Source organism: Amia ocellicauda, chromosome 23, assembly GCF_036373705.1.
Source record: "Amia ocellicauda isolate fAmiCal2 chromosome 23, fAmiCal2.hap1, whole genome shotgun sequence".
NCBI lineage: Eukaryota > Metazoa > Chordata > Actinopteri > Amiiformes > Amiidae > Amia > Amia ocellicauda.
Window position 1 is genome coordinate 10679042 of NC_089872.1, and position 22236 is coordinate 10701277.

General features: G+C 40.1%; 1 protein-coding gene across 3 annotated transcripts in view; it reads right to left on the reverse strand.

Moving 5' to 3' along the window:
* Positions 1 to 278: 278 nt before the first annotated feature.
* Positions 279 to 22236, reverse strand: part of opn6a (opsin 6, group member a) — a 34529-nt gene continuing 12571 nt past the window's right edge. The window contains exons 2-7 of one of the 3 annotated variants that reach the window (XM_066696994.1): positions 9754 to 9795; positions 6647 to 6852; positions 3650 to 3749; positions 2344 to 2448; positions 1597 to 1820; positions 279 to 885 (exon numbers count right to left, since the gene is read on the reverse strand). In XM_066696994.1, the coding sequence (XP_066553091.1) occupies positions 442 to 885; positions 1597 to 1820; positions 2344 to 2448; positions 3650 to 3749; positions 6647 to 6847 (1074 nt within the window). In that variant the 5' untranslated portion in view covers positions 6848 to 6852; positions 9754 to 9795 and the 3' untranslated portion in view covers positions 279 to 441. Of the gene's footprint in view, positions 886 to 1596; positions 1821 to 2343; positions 2449 to 3649; positions 3750 to 6646; positions 6853 to 9753; positions 9992 to 22236 lie in introns of those variants that run through there. The other 2 variants (XM_066696992.1, XM_066696993.1) reach the window with 2 other exon arrangements.

A 22236-nucleotide genomic window follows, 5' to 3' on the forward strand; every position in this document is an offset into this window, starting at 1 on the left:
GTGCATTTAAGTGAACAGGGAATGCTGGGTCTAAGATATGATCAGCTCTGCTCCTCTGGGACTTGGCTAATGCACTGCTTCTCTACTGACCAGACCCTCGAGTGTGGAGCACAGCGGCCACAAGGTTCTCACTGTAGACGTCCACACCGCACCTTACTAAATCACGCTTCCATCATTCAGATCCGGTGAACCACACTGCAACCTGGAAACCCCTGCGATTGTGTGGGACTTGCCAATTCAGCATAAGTGCACCACATTCAATGCACGGACGACTCTGCTAATATAGAAATCATTTTATTGACATTGACCAGGACACAAAATGAGGGGGGGAAATACAACAGAAATAATATAAACAAAGACATACAAACCCACAGTACCTTTCCACTGTACACATCCCTACATTGCCAGTAAAAAAAGAAAGAAAATCTGGTGGTTTTTCCTTCAGAGTCTGTCACACTCGAATTCAGGCCCTTCCGAGGGGAGGGGCACGGGGATGAAGAAGACCTCTTTGTTGTCAGGCGGCGGGGTGTTGCAGGGGCTGCCCACACCGGAGTCAGGGCTGGTGGCCTGCTTGGGCTGCTCCACGTACTTGGCTGCCTTGCAGGGCTGAGGCATCTCCGCTTTGGGCTTGAGGTCCTTGAAGCGCTTGAGCCGGACCGTGTCCTTGCCCTCCCGGGCGCAGGGCAGCAGCACGCCAATGTCCTTGCGGAACTTGGAGCTCATGCCGAAGTAGATGAGCGGGTTGTAGAAGCTGGCGGACTTGGCGAAGAGCCGGGTGAAGATGCTGGTCATGTTGGGGACATAGTAGCCCCACGCCGACCACATGGACACCGCGGCGTAGGGGGACCAGGCCACGATGAAGGCAGTGCAGATCACAATGGACACCTGGGGGGAGACACAGCGGACTTTACTTCTGAAGACTCTCTTTAGGAAGGCGGCCCAGTTGGAAATGCTTGCCTACACACTATCTCATACCCTTGTATCGGGAATTCATCAAATATTGGGCATTTCTTATTGTTTTCATTCTTTCTTTGCTTGGGTTGTAATTAAGTTTGATCATTAATTAAGCATGATGTGTTAATAATGTAAATCAGAGCATAATGGATCAAATTCAGCATGTTTTTAGTGCTGGTTGACTCAATTCAGCTCATAGAAACCTCGCTTAACAGTTTTTGTTCAAACAGCTGTTTTGTACAGCAGTTATCAGCTCAGAGGCCCTCCTGCTCAGGTGAAATAAGGGCCTTATTTATTGCGGCTCTGCTGAGCTTTGGGTTTCACTGCAGACTGCAGGTTTTCAATCATAAATCTTTGAAGAGATGTACATTGCTTTGGGAGCTGCTTTAAAGTTAGCAATTGAATTGTGCGCTTTCTGCAACACAAAGACAGAGTGCTGTAAATCTTCTGCATGACTGAGCATGCATTCTTTGCTCTGACGTTTTTATCGACCAGATATGACAAAGCACAAACGTGGAGACGTGAGGGATATGAAAGTGTGTTACTATCGTACTATTTCTTCACCTCCAAATCCTAAAAAGTCTCAGACTCAAGAGAAGTTAGAGATTAGAGCCAGTAGAGGACAGTGCTGCCAACACTCACCCTGGTGACGTCTCTCTCCATCCTCCTCTGTCGGTCCGTCAGCTCCCCCTCTGCCGATAAGGCGTGGCTGCTCTTCACAGTGTTGATGATGGACACGTAGGAAAAGATCATCACCAGCACGGGCACGAAGAAGCAGAAGATTAAGATGGACACGATGTAGGACTTGTAGATGGTGGAAAAGTTGGCTTTGGCCCAGTCCACCTCACAGGTTCCATAGCCACGGTCTGGGGAGATCAAGCAAACCAAGAAATGCATCAACAACAACACTGAGAGGTCAGTGAAGGTCTAATATGAAGGTATCTGTGCAAGATATAAAATGTTAATATGCTTTCTGTAATACTGGATGCAAGATTGTTACATATATACAGCTGAACTGTACCAGCCCTTTCTTTCAGCTGATGTTACGGTTGAGCAATATATATTTATACAGTAGTCCCACATCCTCCGATTACTAAGCACACAAATGTTGTGTTGAATAATTACAACCTGCTGCTTCCTGTCTTGACACTAGTAATGTATTTTTGGACACACAGTCTAAGAATTGCTTAACGCAGAATTTCACAGCTCCAGTCCTTTGGTATCCTAGCAATCCAGGTTAATGATCCGAGCAATTGATTTTTAAATGTACACTTTGAGGACTGAGGAAGCGTTAGGTGCTGAGAATCCTTCCATAGAGAGAAATGTGTGAATATATGATCTAGGGGGGAACATTTCAGGTGCTACAGGCGGGCGTATCCCAGCTCTGACCTGTGTAGCTGCCCCAGCCCAGGAGGGGAGCGCTGGACCAGAAGAGAGCTCCCACCCAGATGAGTATTAAGGACACTGAGATGGTGTGATTGCTGATACAGTGAGCTGCAGAGAGAAACAGATACATATTAAAACCGTGTTACATACTGTGTCCTAAGCAATGAACTCTGTGTGGCTTTATGGTGGCTTATTGCTCTGTGCCGAGTTGTGAAGGGGACACAATGGAACATTCCTGTATGATTTATGAATGTCAGATTTTGTATAAACAATGAGTTCTTTTGACCGATGGTGGAAAAGGGAACTCCCTTTCACTGCACATGAAAAGAGCTTTTGTGGACAAAATATTTATAACTGTGTACTTTAACTGCTTTAATATTGTTAGTTCAGGCACATTATAAATCATTAGTACAAAATGCAGAGTTTAACTAATATTGTGTGGGTAGAAAAGGGACATTAATGCAGAGGTATGCAAGATCTGCTGAAATGCACATTTCAGATTAATGTATTCAGCACTCATTATTTTATACTATGTTATTTTATTTTACTCGTTGTGCCATTTCCTGGCTTCTTGACTGCACTACAAAACAAATCTTGTCTCTCACAGCACACTTGAAACACTGCAAAGGTGTGCGCTGCAAACGCAGTGCCGGCTACGCCCCTGGCGGTGCGATCAGGACAGACTGAATGAGTGCAGCTACATGCTTTTCATACCACAGATCTGGAAACCTATATATATATATATATATATCACAAAAGGTGTCACGGGAAAAAATGTAAATGGGTTGAGACACTGAGCACTGGAAGTTCTCCACACGTCAAGACTAATTCATAGCAGTTTTGTGCACACACTGTACCTTAGTGCTGCGGTTCCCAACCCGTGGGCCCGGAGGACTGCTGTGTCGGCTGGTTTTTGTTCCAACCGAGTCCTTCATAGCACCTGCAATTGTCTTATTTCAAGTTTAACAGTTGTGTACAGCTCTTGGATGGATGGAGATCGTGCAGGTGAAGAAGGTGCCAACGGGGTTGGGATGAAAACCAGCAGACACAGAGAGTGCTCAAGGAACAGAATTGCGAATCTCCTTACAGTCCTAGTTTGTGAGGATATGTGGCTCTTTAGTGTCTGTACATACTTTCTGGATGAAGAGCTGCAGAAGTTTCATGTCTTAATTGAAGTCATAATTACCATAAGAAGTCCAATCACCTTTTTATCTTAGTTCTTAATCAGCTTTTAATGGGAAGGTGCCAATTAAACCTGCAGGAACCTGAACACTGAGGTCTGGTATGGCCTGTCCCCGATTGAGTTTACCTCGGTTGGGATGGCAGCCCTTGATGTATCTGGTGACACTGATGACAGTCAAGGTGTTGATGCTGGCAAGGCCAAAGAGCAACGTTAGGAAGCCATCGACCTGAAAACAACACAGCGGTTTCGATCAGAATGGCTTCCCCAGCACCGCACGCTCTCGTGTCAGAGAGATTCATTCTCATCTCACGAGGACGGCTGTGCACAGAAGGCATCGTTTCGAAACGTGCCCTAGGGATGTTAAGAAACAGAAAAAAGAATTAGGTTATTGTCAGAATCTGTCATCTCTGTGTTTATGTACATCTCAACCGACTATCTAGCAAGGCCCCGGCACAATGTTATTACAGCCCCCAGTCCTCTCCTATCTGCACATGACGCGATCACTCATGTGCAGCCCAGCTGACAGCTTGACAGGATTATTTTACAGACTGGTGTGTTGGAAAATGAAAGTTCCTGCTGACATCACAGCAGGCAGCCAATACCTGTATGTGAAGCACTTTAAAGTTATGTTGGTTAATCCTTCCCTTGAATCCCTGTAAGAGACATTATCAGTACTGTTTGAATAAAATGAATATGCCTCTATCTGCATTTGTGTATTCTTCACAGCTGCCACACTAAAATCTGCTCTTCAAAATGTGTGAAAGTAGCACATTGTTTGAAATCTGCTTTATTCACACATATTCAGTTGAGGAAACAGAGACAGAGGTGGGGGAAATGTCAAAGCCAACACCGTGTCCATAACGTCTCAATTAAAGCCGTTCCACTTTAATACGTGTCGACTCTGGTCTTGCTAACTGACTACTAACTAACTGACTTACTTTAATGCAAATCTACTTTCTCATTAAAGGATTCACTCACTACTGTGACCAGTGAAGCAATGAGAGGGCGTGAAAAGTCAATGCGCCAACGTGACTGCGACCGTTAAGAAAAATAAGGCTTCTCACCATAATAAACCGATTCCAGTGGTGTATTCCAACAGTTTCTGATTATTTTATCAGCCACTGCGTTTCCAAACTCGATTTTAAAGAAGTCTTATTATTGATGGATTAACTCATTGATTTTTGATCATGTCTGTAGTAGAGTTTGCACTTGCCAGGAAGCCATGTGGTCTAATGAAATGATCTGTTGGTTCCAGCACTGCTGCAGGTTCACCACAAAATAAAATCAAGTCCTTTTCCACCAAGCTCAGACCACTGTTCCCGCACATGTCCTGTCAGGCTAATGTAGTAATCTGTTAATGCGCCTCACATGCCTGATATGCTGATGTGCCTGTCTGCGCAGGGAATGCAATCAAATCTGTTTTCATTCTCCTACGGGACCTTTCCCTGCACTCTTTATATAATGCAATTAACGTTCGGGCCGAAGAAATGACAGGAATTCAGATTGCAGAGGAGATAGTTGCGGAATACTTAAATCAGCCCCTCCTAAACAAAGTATTTCAAAGTGATTTTTTCCCCATACTTCACATACACAGCAACATCACAGGAATCCATTACATACAAGCGACACTTTCAGCATGCGCCACTCATTCTTTGAATGATATAACAGTAAATCAATATACCGGCAGTTGCCTGGAGCAAGTCTTTTTATTTCCCACACCCACACAAAGCAATTCAAAGGAAATTATAGCACCTCCACTGTGATTGTCAGCCCCCAAAGCCTGTTATAAGAAACCTTTTGTGCTTTATATATCTTGAAAAACAAGTTTTTTTTAATTAATGTAGCACACTCATATATGACAGAAGCCTTTTTTGAAAGAGACTGCAGAAGTTTTTAAGTGTATGCAGTTGTGGTACACACCCTATAACATCCCGAGAGAAGCTGAAAATACTCGTTTTGGCTTTTTGCGAGGAACTGGCCCTGGCATTAGACAGTAGTGAGATGCTTGTGAAAGTGACACTCTGGTATGCAGCTGTGAGTGATGCATTAGAAAGTAACAACTAATCCAACATAAAGCACCAATCCCGCAAATGTAGGCCTATGCCTTGTGGGTAAGGATATCGGGAAATCCTGGAAAGCAGCCAATGTGAACTTGATAGCATTCCTTTCCGGCTTACCATCACAGACCAGGTTGAAACAGACTATGAGCAAAAGTCTGTGAGGAGTGGTGAATATCTGGGGCCTTCATTGCTTTACTTAAAATCCTGTCCTTGTAATTGCCAGTAAATGTGCCATCTTGAAAATTGATTAGATTACAAACCGTCTGCCTTATTTACTTCTGGGTTTGCTCTGACACTATCAATTATTTGTCATTATAAAGTCTTAAAGCCTTGTAGGTCTTTATCCAGATTAACCATTCACAGTCTGAGCAGACGGTATAATCTCTATGCAAAAACTCAATGAATTGGGGCACAAGGTCAGCATGGTCCCATCAGGGATAAACTAATCTTTCTGGATACTGATATAATCGGTCTAATCTCTAGATTGCCCAATGAGATAAGTGATTGGATTCATGGAAATTCTTCCGCATGCCTTACTTTGTTAAATCGATCAATAAAAATGTTTTTTGATTGTTGACTAAATGATTGACAGTCTCCCAGAAATGTCTGGAAAGAAAATAAAATCACGCATAGAACAGAACCAGTCATCACTGTATGCCACACACATCAGAATGGAAGGAGAATACTTGATTTTGGGAGGCTTATGGGTATTTTGCCCTGGGTTAAATGGATATTTATTGCAGGCAATAGAGATTTCTCCACTGCCCAAACACTAATGAAAGACTTCATCAAATGCCTGCTTTAAGAAAGAAGCTCGGAGCTTGGCAGTCCTTATGTGAAACCCAGTTAAGTGGCCATTAATTCAGGATGAGATGAATGGCTCTTGGAATGAAACCTTGGCATACATTCAGGCGGGTAACTGGTTCCTGTGGATATATTCCCCTGTGTCAGGATGAAAAATAAGGTCAGGAAGACAGTTAGGAATCTGCAACAACAACAACAACAACAACAAAATTGCCTCCCGCTACACACACCTACAAACCCTGTTGCCGCAAGCTCTTACCTGGCATGTCCAGATGGACGTTATCAAAAAACCCCCATCCCGAAAGACATTGAAGATTTCGATGATCCCCCGCGAATACCCGAACACTGAAATGCTGGCGTCCGACACGGCGAGATTGAAGGTGAGGTAGTCTGTGGGCTGAAGGCAGGCTCTCTGTTTGTAAAGTATGAAGATCACAATGCTGTTTCCGAACCACGACATCCACCCTGCAAGAGGACACACAGGCACAGTCTGCTCAGTCTCGCGTTCCGCCCTCATTTATCTGCTCACTTCATCACAAAGGGTCCGGCTCCATTTAATCTCCCTTTTCATTAATTCTCCTTCTGTTTCTGTTCACGGGCATGGCGCCAATTAAACTCTGGAGATATCCCAATAACTGGCATACTGGTCGAGACCCTGGGAAACCAGAGAAGAAAGCCCCGAAATCCCACCAGACAAGTTTGTGTTAAAAGACTATAAATCACAGATAGGAATGAGATTGATTAAACTGTGGCTGTAGCTGTTGTTCTCTCCTGCATTTGTAATACAAGGTTGGAGAAGGGCAGGGCTTTCCCACTCCTTTGAACTACAAGTTCAGCATTGCATCTTCAAAATATAACATCGGCTTGTCTGAACTTCATGAGCCATCCCTTTGCATAGCAATAAAGGTTCACTTGGTTCAGAGATTTCATACTGGAACCACTGTGATGACACAGATGGACATTCTGTAGACTAAAAATCCATATAAATTGCTAAATTTTAATGTCGTAAAAGACCAGAATGATTCCCATTCAAGATAAATGGGACACATTGATGCTCTTGGTGTATTCGAACATTAATCATCTTTGTACATACTGCCTATATAATCCTCCACACCTCCAAGACAAATCATTCATATGATTGGGTAAAACTAACTGAAGTCACCAGTATAGATTATTCTCACGAACAGGCCCCTTTCTGCAGGGCATTGTATTTAGAGTAAGTGGTTTTCCGCTTAATAATATCACCACTATTTTATATTGTGTCATTTTTAGGTATAAGAACCATGTGAATTCTCTTTCACAAGCTGACTGACTGTTCAGTTCAGCCATCATGGTTGTTGTACCTCAGCACCATTGCCCAGATGTTTGGCTGACTTCTCCTTAACTTCTCAGAGCCAAACCCTCCTTACTGTGACACTTAAGGTGGACTTTCTGAGACTTCTACTAAATCCAGACTCTGAGAGCTATTTTAGTGTGTGAAACGTAGAGTGGAAAACGGAATGTCATAATTTTGGGTGCAACAGATTCACAAAAAGTCTTCTTGGCCCAGTCAGGTGGTTCAGTATCCTCAGATCAGACAGGATCTGCTTGAAAGAACTTCCTCTTTAGTCTGACTCGAAACAAACCCTGGACTGGATATAGAAGTGAGTAAATCTCACTTTTTTTTATCTCAGTAAGCTCTTGGCACCTTGCTTAGGAAGTGTAAATGACCAGGTTAAGGGATTAGCCTTTGCTCAGAGCAAAAAAAGATAACAAATACACATAAACCGTGAAGGCTGTGAAGAGTACTTGCATTAGATGTCATTAAAAGATTAATCTAATTTTTATCTTAATTGTGTTTACAGATACATATACACCTCAGTTGGCATCATCATTAGCTGTCCCTTTTGATACAACCACAACTTTAAGGTAGCAAGGATATTTGGGGGCAGACCAGTCCATTGCAGTTATTGATATTTTGTGGTTACTTTAAATTCTCCATAATCAGAAAGACAAACCCTTAGGGGGCACTTCAAATTACAAATCCAAAGGGGGATCATTAAAGCATTGTAGTATGAATACAAAAACACTCATAAAACAATTTCATTTTATTTTAAAAACTATTACAGAATTAAGTATTTGCTTTCTTTAAAAAAGCTGAATAAAAGGATGAGAAATGCAAAGACATCCTTGAAGTATAGTTGAAGCTTTCATTGATTTAAGTGCATACAAAAAAATAAAATAAACAGATCAATCTTACTTGATGGAAAAGGCTCTTTGAATCCTCTTAAGAACACAAATACAATATTCATATTCAAAGGCCTGCAGTTGATATGTAAATATGACCTTGGTCCTCTTACTGTTGATATATATTTTTTATTTGCATTATTCATAAACTTTGGAGTAACTGCCCTCAAAATATTCTCAACCCCCTCTATGATTTTATTTTTAAGGGGAGGTTTTTAATATCTGTTATGCATAGAATATGATACCTTTCTTTAGAGACCAGGTATTTACATGATCTTCTGTCATTTGGTACACCTTCAAATATAAAACAATGTGTTGGGCTGGAGGGATTTATTTTAAACTGCCTATTCAGGAATAGACTAATGCCACCACTGCCTTTGAAATGTTTATTTATTAATTAATGTATGTATTCATGTATTATGGTATCTCTAACCACCATGACCTTGGGAGGCATCCTTGCATTAGCACCCTGTCTCTCAGGTCTGCACAATGTTGCCAAAACTGAACAGAGGCATTCACAATTGTAAAACTTGTACTATAGTTTATCAATCATTCCCAAGAAACAGAACAGCAGGGACCTCCATACTCAATATTCATTTTAAATAACATCCAGTAACTACGTGACTAGTTCATATCTAACACCAAAGTTTGACACACATTTGCATGTATATACATTTTTTTACCCATTTATATTTTTATGCATTTTTCAATTAAAAAAATCTACAGAAACGATCAAACCAGCTGCCTCTGAGAAAAACAGCAGGAAAACAATTGTAATCTGCACATTTTACTTCCTTCTTTGTCATTTCAAAATAAAAACTTGTATAACCAATTCACCATCAACCCACAGAGGTACAGAATTAAAATAAAATCACCAGGACAATTAGCAATGTAAAATAGCTGACAGGCCAGTCAATCATAACATCATAAAAAAATAAGGGATGCAATGTACAACAAACACTACTGTGCATGTATACAAATGTAAAAACAAATCTAAATTAACTGCCCTGTGACTTCCAGATGATTAAATACACATACAGTGGCCAATATGCTTTCCAAATACATAATGGGGCCACTGTGCATTCGTTTTATTTTTTAGATAATACCTCAAAAACGCAATGAAATGCCAGATTTACCCACCTAGTATCAACAGGTATGCTCCCACGATGGTCTCCCCCTGTTCTGAGAGAGGAGGGTCTTTATTCAGAATGCTAATATTATTGTTCCTCCAGGGGATACTGGTAATCTGCAAAGGGCTCTTCAGTGACATGTTTGCTCCTGATCGTGTTGGCTGTCAGGCATGAATCGTCCCCTGGGGTCCCCAAACGGACTATGTGAAAGGTCTGAGATGAGTAGGGTTTTGAGTAAGATGAGAAAGAAGGGAAAAAAAATCTACACTCGTCCAGTTCTTATGTCCTAATCTCGCCTAAAAATATCCACCCGCAACTCCATTTGCGAGCCACGAGGATGACGTGTGTGCGCCTGTAATCCAATTTCTCTTGAAGATAAAAACAGATGGACACAGTGGGACTAAACGAAATCTTACAGCAAAAGACCGACCCCAAGAAATGTATCTGTCCAAGTTTCCAAGTCAGATCAACTGGGGTTAAAGCAGGCTATTCTAAAATTGCATGTTAATGTCACAACCTGTTGCGACATATTTATCGATTTAAAATAATCAGAAAGATATATTAAAACACATGACCTGAAGTGTGTCTTCTTAGTATGTCTTTTTTTCTTAAGTGTTTCACAATATTCAGCAGAGCCACATCCATTCCATCAGCACTAAAGCTCAGACAGGGTTTAATTGAAAATACATTTAATCATTAAAAAAAAAACTTACAAACAAAATGTACTAGTAGTATATCAATGCATCCTGAGAAAAAGTAAACATGTACATGTGTAGGCTATACCTTACGATTACTCATCTTGTAAAGAGAAAACTGCAATGCGCAAACTAACAGTTATTTTGCCCCGAGGATGAATTTAACATTAATCACATTATGTTGAAAAGGCAAACCCTGTGAGAAGCAGACGAGGAACACAGATACCAATTATTTCAAATTCTCTTGGCAAACCCGAGTCAAAGAGGCTCTTCGGGACAGGATGGTCTGCGGCGCTTGGGCTGTCCAAGGTGCTGAAACAGAGCCGGCGCGCCGCAGGGCAGTGCGCAAAGTGGAGAGCCACCAGCAGCACAGTTCACCAGGTACAATACTCTATGCTTTAGAGGTTTTTTATTATTATTATTATTATTATTATTATTATTATTATTCAGGATATTGCTGTTAGAAAATTGCAGAAATTATTGCTTAGATAGTTCTGTTTGGGGTTTACATTGTGACGAAAAATATCAATAGCGGTTTTTTTGTGCGTAAAAGTCCTTACTTCCTTTTGCATTATGTTACGTCGTTCCCTTGTTGTCTCTGTACGAGGCGAACAATAATCCATTCCTAATCGCCCGCTTGGTACAGTAAATTTAACAGCATAAACCCGTTTCTTTAAAATGTGTGTTGTATTCTTCTTTACCTTCTTTGTTTTTTTGGATATTATTCGTGTATATCCAAATTGTTTTTTATACTGTTTTATGGGAACTATTAATTAAAAAAACGCCATTTCTATTAGGGAAATAATGGATATGACTCACACAATCTCTGTCTCAAAGCAGCATGTAATAATTTTCTCCGCAGGTAAAGAACTCGCTTCAATGTAATACCGGTAGGTGTTGGACAGATTAACCTTATTTTCGGTGGTGTCTGCTAATCACAAATTGCCTCCTCTGTAATTACCTACATTAAGCCAATACATTGTTACAAAAATGAATGGTTTAGGTCAGGCTAATAATCCCATTACAAAATTATCCCTTTCAGATTAGTGCACATTGCCCTGCGTGGGATCTGCGCTATATTTCTTGACATTTCATAACACTTGCGTCTCCAACAGTGCCTTCAATCACAGAGAAGGGATTAATCAATTTATACCAGCCACCCGCTAGTCTACTTTAAAGAATTTCAATGCTTTTAATTTGCATATTCAATTGTTCTGCAACAGTTTAGGATCTAATTATGTGATTAATATATATTTTATAAGAAATTGTCAGAGTACGTTAACAAAGTGCGATTCAGTAAGCATTATGCATCACTTTCATTCCCGATTCCTAATTGCCGTTTATTTGCACAGCCCAGTTTTATTAGACTGTTCAACACCTTAACAGCATGTGCATAATGTAATATATTAGTGCAACAATTAAGTTTTAACAAATACTATGGGCCCAAGAATATATTATACAATATATAAGCATGGATTTGCCAGTAAGTAAAAATGCAATACACCTTTGTCATAGTGTGATTGCATTTCACTATGGGCTTGTCTAAGGCAGTATAGTTCATTTCTGGTACACATTTTAGACTGGAACGAAAGCTTCAGGAAATCTTTTCCCTTGTGGAGAAAGGTTAGGATGCTGAATATAACAATAACAGGGCATTCAACTTTAACTGGCTAGACAGGCTGAATTGTGCATCAGGTTCATCAGTGTCAGTGAGGGAATCTCTGTATCCAATCTAGAGGGCTAGTCAGAGCCCTGGGTGTGCAGAACAATTGGAGATTATACCACAATCCCCAAACCGAAGACTGGACACAAAGCCTCGGTAGACCCAGGCGTTGCCCCATGGGGAGCTTGTACTGTAGGCATTATAGAGGCCCCCACGCTGTGAGGCCTGGCCGTGGCTCTGAGTTCTGTCATGATAAGTGGGCTCTAACATGTAGAGTGCAGTGAGATTTGTGCAATGTGGAAATCACTGTTTTACACCTTACTGTTCCAGGGTTATGGGTGGGGAGAGGGGATAGGAAGTAATATAATGGGTTTTTAACTTGCAAGGACTGGATGCAAACAGATTATGGATTGAATCGTGCCAGATGCAAGCCTTAGTGTCTATCAGTGTACTTTTGTGTTTTATGGCTTTACTTTTCTTCCAGATTTAACAGACCTGTCTCTGAGAGGGTATAGTTACCCCAGCTGTCACCACACCCATATGGAAGCTTGTGTGCCATTTGAATGCTCACTGCTTGTGGTTTTATTAGAATACAACCTCTCTGAAAGAGAACCAGACACAGGTGGAAACAAGTTTTTCCCTTTGTTTGTTGGGGGCATTGTCCAACAACTAAAGGAAGACTGCATTACAAAACTGCCACTGCCTTTTCATTTGTTGATATTGATCTCACTTCAGCTAGCCTTTGTAGTGTGTCAATTGCCCTTTGAACCAACACCACACAAATACAATTCATCCTAGGGCCAAGAAATTTAGGGAGCAGGATGTCTCCATGCTAAAGGATTTGGGATGTGTATAGCTGCTGTTGTCTGGAATATTAAATGCATTGCATAGGTGGCCTTTTTAAACATACAGCCATATGAAATTGTTCATGATAATGTGGAAAGTCTACAAATATCTATAATGCAATGAAAAGCAATCCCAGAAGACAAATAAATACAACTTTCCTCCTTTCAAATAAATAAGGACTCACAGCTATAAAGCTTAGGCGGAACCAGACAAGCTTAGCAGAAACTGATCTCTTTGTGTTTCAGTTCCATTAAATGGCATCTACCCTTCTAGAGCTACAGTTCTGAGACAGGTCACTTTTTGTCTCAAGGCCTTGTGCTTCAGACTGCGGCTTGAGGATGAGAACCTAAGCCCAGAGTTATTGTGTGGCCACAATAAATCAAAACCTCCTGTCAGCTAATAAGGATTGAAGAATGGCTCTGTCTTTCTAACTTTCATAGGTGCCAATCAAGTCTTGTTCTCTTCTTAAGGGGACTGTCACCATTTCTTTTTGAGAAAAAAAAATACAAGAACACCAAAGTCTTTAAATCAATGGAGGGGTAAAAAGACTCAGTGAAGTAGAAAATTGAAGCCACTATTTTGGCTTGCTGAAGTGCTTTTGAAAATGTAATCATTCCCAATCAGAAAAAGGCCATCATACTTGACCTAAACCTGCTACCCAGTTGCAGCAGTCTTTTTAACAGTTCACTATATTTGAGTGCTACATATTCCCCCTCACTTACAAAGAGAAAATACGTTTATTTTACTTTGAAACCCAGTAAAGAATATTGGGTCCAATTCTCTGAGCATTACTTTCTTAATCAAAATGCAGCAAAAGTAATCAACACTTACTTGTTCCTTACAAAAGAGTACAATATTCTAGGTCTTTTGCAAGATTGCTCTCCCCAAATACCATTTAAAATTTAAATTCACAAATGAAGTAAATGTCCTTCTCACTATTGTCATTTGGAAACTGGTCAAGAGAAAGAACAAAAATAATCTACATTGATACATCTGTGACCACAGGAAATTGATTAACAAAAACAAATGACTTCCTTTCTACTGATCCTCATAAATCACTGAACTTTCATGTGCCAACATCTTTACCAATTTTTACTTTAATCTTTACTTTACCAAACATGCAAACTATACAGCCAGTCTGCTAATGGTACTTTTGAATTACAGCAGTGCTCAGGCCAAACTTAAATGCTGACACATGACATTTTCTGATTTTGAGCTTTGCCAGTTTAAACCTGGAGACTTACTTAATTGATGTTTTTTTATTTCTTGGAAAGTTAATGTCAGGCATAAATCCTGTAGATATATATTTATATAATATATATTTTTTTTTTTTTAACATGCAACAAAGTCCAGCTAATCTTAATCAAAAGCACCACTTTAGGTAATAAATGAATTAAAATAAATCAAGACATAACTATATAAATACATTATCATTATTATAATTACAAAGTAGAAGATACAATTGACCTAAATATTTGTATTTATACTGGTGTGGTATGTACCTATTGCATATGCATAACACTGAGATATTACTGTACTACCATTGCCTTACTTAATTCCATTCTGTGTCACCCCCTGTCCTAAACTGGGTCTGGTGGAAGACACCTCCTAACAAAGTAACCCGAGTCTCCGGAGCAGCACAGTACACACCTTGTTATGGGCACTGTTGTTTCTGCAGACCTGCTCCAGGATGTGGACACAGTTCGTGCCAGCGGCCATCCATTTCCTGGTTGTGCACCAAGTAGCCTTTCAGAGTTGGCACCTTGTGAGTGCCTGTACTGTGACTTGAACCTCTGACCTTCCTCAGCGTCGTCCAGTTGGAAACACTGCACTACTCTTTCTGCAGGTCCTGACTTGTGCCTTAATTGCTGCATTTGAACCCAGCGGCACGAAAGCACAAATGGCTCCATTATGGTGATGGTGGCTGTTTTCTAACCTTCCACACTCACCTTCAGAAGTGGAAACGCACAGGGATGTGTATCGGGGATGTATTTCCCATCACGTAGCTGTTTACGCCAAGCATGGAAATTATATCTTCAAGAGGGAAGCATCCAATGGGTTGGGTTCCAATAGAGAATAAAAAAATATATGGTATAAAATTTGGATTTTGTAAACAAATCACTCATAACGTACTCCCTTTCTATTAATTTCCTTTAAAATATGTAAGACTTCAGAGCTGGTGTCTGTAGCTCTGAGCTGATTTAAGAGGCACATCTGCAGAGACCTGGGAGAGAAGCCTCCATGCCAAAGTGCTAAGTTTAATTTCCATTGATTTGGTGAAGTGTCAAGTGTACCTTTTCACTTATTTTTCTGTAACACTTCTGTGATATTTGCTAATGTTCAAAAACATAAAACAACAAAGTCTGTTTCTAAATGTCAGTTGGGAGCTGTGTGGTTTTATAAGATTAACATCACTGTTTGTATCCCAACAGAAAAAGGATGTTGTTAATAAAGGATTTGTGAAATTTAAGGTGGATTCCAGGGGTTGGTTAGTGTAGACCCAATAATCTTTCCAGGCACAGATAAAGAGGAATCTGCAGGAGGCACCTTGCATTGGTTAAACTGGTGAAGTCGTATGCTTAAACCGTTCAATTTAGGAATTAGTGACGTGGGAAAGAAAGTCAATGGCATTAAAGGTTTGGCCTCTGAAGGTAACATACCAAGGCAGTGAATTAGGGGACAAGGCAAGGTATAGGACTCCCTGCTGACATCATCACATGGAACCACACACGACCGTGGACAGCCACTATAGGACGACACCATTGACCAAGACGAGAGACAGTTAGTGGAGAGTTTCATGTGGAAGACATGTGCTCCTTGAGTCACCATGAGGTCAGCTGGCATTAAAACGAGGATTATGAGATTGGCGAGCTAATGTGCCAAAGAACCAGTGAAGCCAAGCCTTACAACTTGTGAAGACATTAGCGACGCTGTAACTGATTCTGAGAAACTGGTGACAGTGTGCCAACAGGTCATTTATGCATTCTGGACAGATAGCACTAACAGAAAGTGTAGTCATACAATGATTGTTATTGTCATAAGAGTTTTTTTGTTTGCTTGTTTTTTAAGTGGCATGTTAGTCTCCAGCCACCGCCCCCCACCACATATTTTCTTTTTTTGCAAAGGGTTCATTTGTGTAGCTAATTGAAGGTGAATGGTATTAAGTTATTTAGTTTGTTGAACATGTGCAAGATGAGAAAAAATATGCAAAACCATCAGCTTCACTTTCTGTGAATGCACTTCTGTGTATGTCTACAGTGTCTTGTAATCATTATTCTAAAGATTGTGATATTTGAGGAGAACAGATATAACAATCACAAATGCAACCCAACTCCTTTGAAGTAACGATGAAGTCACTTTCCTAGAGGCTCTATCCGATTACAGCTAAAAAGCTCCAGAAAATATCAAAGCACTGCTGATCCACTGAATTAATGCTTTGAACTTGCCCCAGCCTGAAGCAAATTAAGTAAATATTTTCTGTAGACACTTCATGGTTTATATGCAGTAGCTGTAATAGTCCAGGAACTAAACACACTAACACTTTAAAGCTAGCCGACAGTCCCGGTTAAAAATAATTCCTCTTCAGAGAATTGAGACTTTGTTAAAGCATTAGTATAAAAAGCAATGAGATTTGCACCCCTTGATCCTTCCCCATGTCCTCATGCCTATTCAACCTTATATTTTTATATATTTCTTGCCAAAGCCGATATATCTATTGTTCTAAACAAAGAACACATATGAATGAGATCCATGCCCTGCTCACTTGGTTACCATGCCTACCTTGCTTACCGAGTCTATATCCACTGCTGACAAGCCTCGACCAAAACTGCAGGTGATGTCTATCTGAAAAATGTGTCAAAGGTTTGAACGAGCAAGGCTGAAAGGTCACAGTTGCAACAGATGCACTGGAAAAAAACAATCTCTCTTGTTTAAAAAGAGACAGTCTGTGTTCATTTGCTCAACACCAGATAAAGATTAATGTTCATTGCTATCATCATAAGAACACAGGTGTAGCTATGGCGTCAGAATACCTGGAAACCTATGCCCCAGTCCCAGTTAATGCCACGTTTCACCATGAGGTTGTGGGACACAGTTCTGTAGGACCTTGTCTCAAGCAGGGTGGATGTTATAAGAAACCTGACGTGGTCAGTGGATGTCCCTTGAATAGGGTAATACTACAGTTGACAATGTTATCCTTGTGGCTAATGTGATTATGGAGCAAAACACATCCCAGTTCTGCACAAGCACTTTGAAGTCAGATATTGGACTGTGAATAAAACCCAACTGGAAAACAAAAGATTATATCTAAGGCCTGTTGTGCACTCACCTCAGCAGAGCTTATAGTGCACAGGCAGACTGGATTGCTATGAACCCATTCTCACAGTCACAATTCCCACAATCCTCTCTGAGAAGACCTTGCAGAGTTACGCTGGGTGATTAACTGATGTCAAAGCAGACTGCATTCACTTGTTGCCAGTGTTTAAATACCATGTCTGATTGTTCTTTTCAGTTAATTTGGGGATTAAGACATACATTATGGCCTACAGACACAATACAGACAGTGTTACATTGTTTTTCTCAATACTGAAAAAATACATCCAGTCAAAACTTCACAGGACAAAACCTAATGATATCCAACCCTAAAAGGAATGCCCCCGCAAGAGAAACATCCCATAAGAAAACAAATGAAATCACAAACTAAGCATTTAAGTATAGTTAATATAAATAATGATGACAAACAATTTATGTTAGAATATGTTACCTGAAGGCTAGCACTGTGAATAGTTACACAGAAAATTATGTATGTTTAAGATACCATAACACTAACCCTAATCCTAACTGCTTTCACTAATATACACTTAGTGTACAATGTTGTCCATTTTTAAATAGTCTTTCCTGTGGGATTTTGTCCCAGATTCAGATTTAATTTCACCTCTGTTTGGATTCCCTGGATGTTTTGTCGATAGCCCGATAAAGGAGTATGCATTGTTTCTTTTTCTCTCTTATTGGGAAATTCAAAACAATAATACTTGCAGACAGCTGGAAACAGCACTAGACAAAATACTTAAATATGTGTCGATAAGAGAGAAGAAACAAAACACACAGTGAAGGGAAACTTCATAGCCTGTTGAAAGTCTTTTGAGTGAAACGTCTCATTTTTAACCCTGTTGAAATGATGAATAAGTATAATAGTCTAATAGTTTTGCACCTGTATTTTTAAAGTATTTTCTACAATCTTTGAATATTTGGAAAAATAATCCTGTAGGTAGCACCCATGGTTGTGTTTCTTGTTCGATTGGAAACCATGGGAATAAAAATCTTTTACCTGAAACATATTTACATTTTCGACAGATGTTGTACCAGGTACAGTTTGCAGAACATATGTTGCTCATTACAATTTTCATTATGAAGTCGTATATTGTACAGATGCCTCATCCTCTTTTTCCCAACATATATTTTAGTGTTTTTTTCCAGAGCACTGTGGGTCTTGAAATATAGGTTAATGTTCTCACATGTTGTGCATAATTATTAGTAACACATTTTCAGTCTTATTCAGAGTTAATTTATATGTGTGATCAGAAGATTAAATGAGAAGCGCATGCAAGCTGAACCCCCCAAAGCATTTAAGTGCGTGCCTTATGTAAAGTGAGTAGACTATCCCTGCCATAAAAAATGACATCTGTGTGATAACTTTAATGCACAGGTAATTAATACACACGTGGAGGAATTTGGGAGGGGAACATAAGTTACCCATTTGAACTGCTCCATATCTTTGCTTTCATATCTTAGCTTATCATAGCTCCCTGTTGCACTCCCTGTAATTTTTTATTTTTATTTAGAAAATTCCAAACTCTACTGATTTCCCACAATTTAATTTTCTAAATATAGGCTGCAGAGTCAGACCAACAGACACCTTTTAAGAACATTTAAAGTATGACCTGCAAAGCAAGGTGTTAAATTGCTTGAATTAGGTTGATGTATTAGTTAATTCATAAATTGAAGGCTGAACCAGCAGATCCTTAAATCCTTGCTGTCTCAATCTGCGAATCTCTGACTTCTACTTCCATACCCATCTTCCACAATAAATGATTCAGAAGCCCTTCACAATGAGTGATAGAGAGCTCATATTAGAATTAATAATTAATGGCTGTGAAAATTAACCGTGATTTACGACCGGATTTGTTGAGGTGCACTGCTTAGAATTTTCCTGATGCTTTGATACTTAAAAAGCACATAATTGGATCGCACCTTAGCGAACACAAAATGTTATAAAGTTGTGAGATGGTTAGGGTCAACTCGACATTGCAAAAACGTGCTACATCAGAAATGTTAACTGGTCCTAAAGAAATGTTTTGGCAATGTAAAACCACAATTGATCATTTATCATAAATGTTTCTTTGTAAAATGTTTTTATAATGTTCTGACAAGGGTTTGATAACGTTTCCACAACTTTATGTTACACTGTTTTCTGGACGTAATCAAATAAATGAATGTTTCTGCAATCTTTTAAAAGAACATCACAGTAACCAACATGCAAACATTTTGATAATGTTGCTAAAACTAAACACCCAAAGAACAAGCAGAAACTAAAGACAGCTGCAGTGCAGGCCTGGCAGAGCATCACCAGGGAAGAAACCCAGCATCTGGTGATGTCCATGGGTTCCAGACTTACAGAATTGTGTCACTGTCCAAATATTAATGGACCTAACTGTGTATCTTTTTACTAGTTATTGGTTTTAAAGACCAACTGAATAGGAAGAAAACAGAGGAAAAGATAAAGCAGCAATTCAGATTGTAATTCCATGTGTCATATTTTACTATGCGTCTCCTTTAGATTTTGCATATTTTAAAAACAATGTAAAACAACCACGTAAGCAGAACACTTGTCCGAGCACAACAGATCCTGCGAACTTCCTCTGTGCCATTGAATTATGATGAGTGTATTTATATTTCCAGTGACCTGGTCCTCCCAATTCAGAGGCACTGAACCAGTTCTGGATTTGCGCTGAGTTTTGTGAATGCAGGTTTTGAAGCTTGGGGCAACAGGGAAACATGCATGTACAGATTTTCCAAGTCTACATGTCTACTTCCCTACAACAGCTCAGTTCCAGCACAATTCTGTCAACACAGGACTTTAATGTATTCCTGCTGGAGGCCAACTAATTCTTGACTCCATCACTGGCACCATCTGGGATGCAATATAAACTGGGCTTTTATAGCAGCATTTAAGTCTGTTTAACAAAGGGTTAGGCTTGTTGGCCACACTTCAGACCAGGTAATGTGAAACAGTTCAGAGGATGTTAAATAAAGAATGATTTACATAAATGTTTTATAACTGAAGAGAAACTTGGAAAAAAATTAAAGGAAGCAGCCAAAGTGACAGTTAAACAGGCAGATTAAAGAGCAGATTAACTCAGCAGGTTCTGGAAGTGGTGTGTGGATTCCAAAACCGTGATAAAGAAGCAAAAACAGGCTTTTGGTTAAATTCTCAGCTTGGTTTAACCGTATCCCTTCTATTTTTACAGCAGGAACTTCATCACAGTTTTTTAAACAGTTGAATTGTTTCTCATTCGAGTGGCATGTTTTCCGGGTTTACCTCCCGCCTCTCGGGCATTGTCATAAATTCCAGAGGTGTAATCTGCAATTAGCTCTGAAAGCAGCCCGACTCAGAATTCCAGCCTGCAGGTCACACACCCCAGGCAGTGCAGTGACAAGTGCTGACAGCTCAAGGTAAAGTATTTTTTCCTTTTTATCCCGTGAGGTTTTAATTTCTTCTTTAGAGATGACCTGGTTCCAATTCAGCTGCATATTTTTACTATGGATTTGGCTGAGCAAGCAGGATGATTCTATAGCACAAACAAACAAACAAACACCTGTTTTGTAAATAATTGTAAAGGAAGATACAGCCACATGGTTTGACTGGCAAAGCTAAGTGAAAATTAGCAGCCAGACACAGTTCAATAATAAACACTCTTAACACTGTGGTACAAGAAATTATGTGACTTGTACCTGGTTTCTGTTTTTTAATTAAAATGATATATGTTCTGGCACTAGTTGCACGGTGCCATATTTACGGTCTGATCTTCAAAGCAGCGAGTCCCTCGGCCTTGCCAAATGCGATGGGGCAAGGAATTGGAGATTATGGTATGTTTTCTTGCAGGCCCATTCGTGCAATCGGATCCCACTTATTAATGAATTGAAAAATGGTCCTCTTGTAGTTCCACCTAAATGAGTATGTATTGGAGATGGAAAATGGAATGATCATACTGGTTCTGGTCCATCTCACCCTTGATGAAATAAAACGCTGTAGCCTCTCTGTCAGCCCGAGCAGACTGGTTAATGAAATGTGTATTTGCTTATTAAACACCTCTTTTTATTCACTCAGTGCCAGGTTGTGAATTTGACGCTTGGAAGTGTGCAATCCTTGTTTGATAGAGATCGTGCGTCATATATTGGGATAACATTTCTGTGAAGTAAGTGTTTCACTGTAGCAGTCAATGGACACAACTTACATTTCCCACAAATGGATAACAGGAGACTGGCCTTTTCTGTTCTCTCTTGCATATGTAGCGCCCCAGCAGGGTGAATGAGGGGAACGGCGTTGTGGGAGAGAGCAGCCAGACGTTTTTCAAAATACATTTTTGTTTTTAATTAAAATGTACAGGTTTGTTAATTAAAATCAATTAAAATTGTTTTAAAAATGAACAAAACACAAACACAAACAACCAGCGAGCAGTGCAGGCGAGAGGATCGGCAGTGGGGATTCTAAAACCAAAGCCTTTTCCTTTGTCCGCTCTCGCTGCCCACTGCCTCTGCTCCGACCGTCCTCTCACCTGCACAGTCCCGGGAGTGGCCACTCCGCAACTGGCGACACAGGGGCTTCAAAATCAATGATTCAATTAACCACCGCACTGCACGGGGACTGAAGGGGAAGAACACAAATCAAAACGTGCAAATGTGGTGCATTCAATCAAAGCAAATCAAAGTGCAAAGCGTGCAGTGGGCTGAGACTGCTACACATAATTCTCTACAGAGCTTTGGTTCATGGACTGTGTTACTGGCATTCACCCTGTGTTCACTGGCACTCAAGTGATCCCTGACTAATTTCCCAGCTGTCCCTGGAAGTGGTCCATCCCTAAATGACTTTGTCCCAGTGCCAGGTTGTATCACAGTACCTGAACGTGTTACCACATGTTTACTGGAACAACACAAACAAACAAAAACAAAAAATGCATGTCAAGCACTTTATACTTCAAGATGCAACATGCACAGCTGCATTAATGTCCTT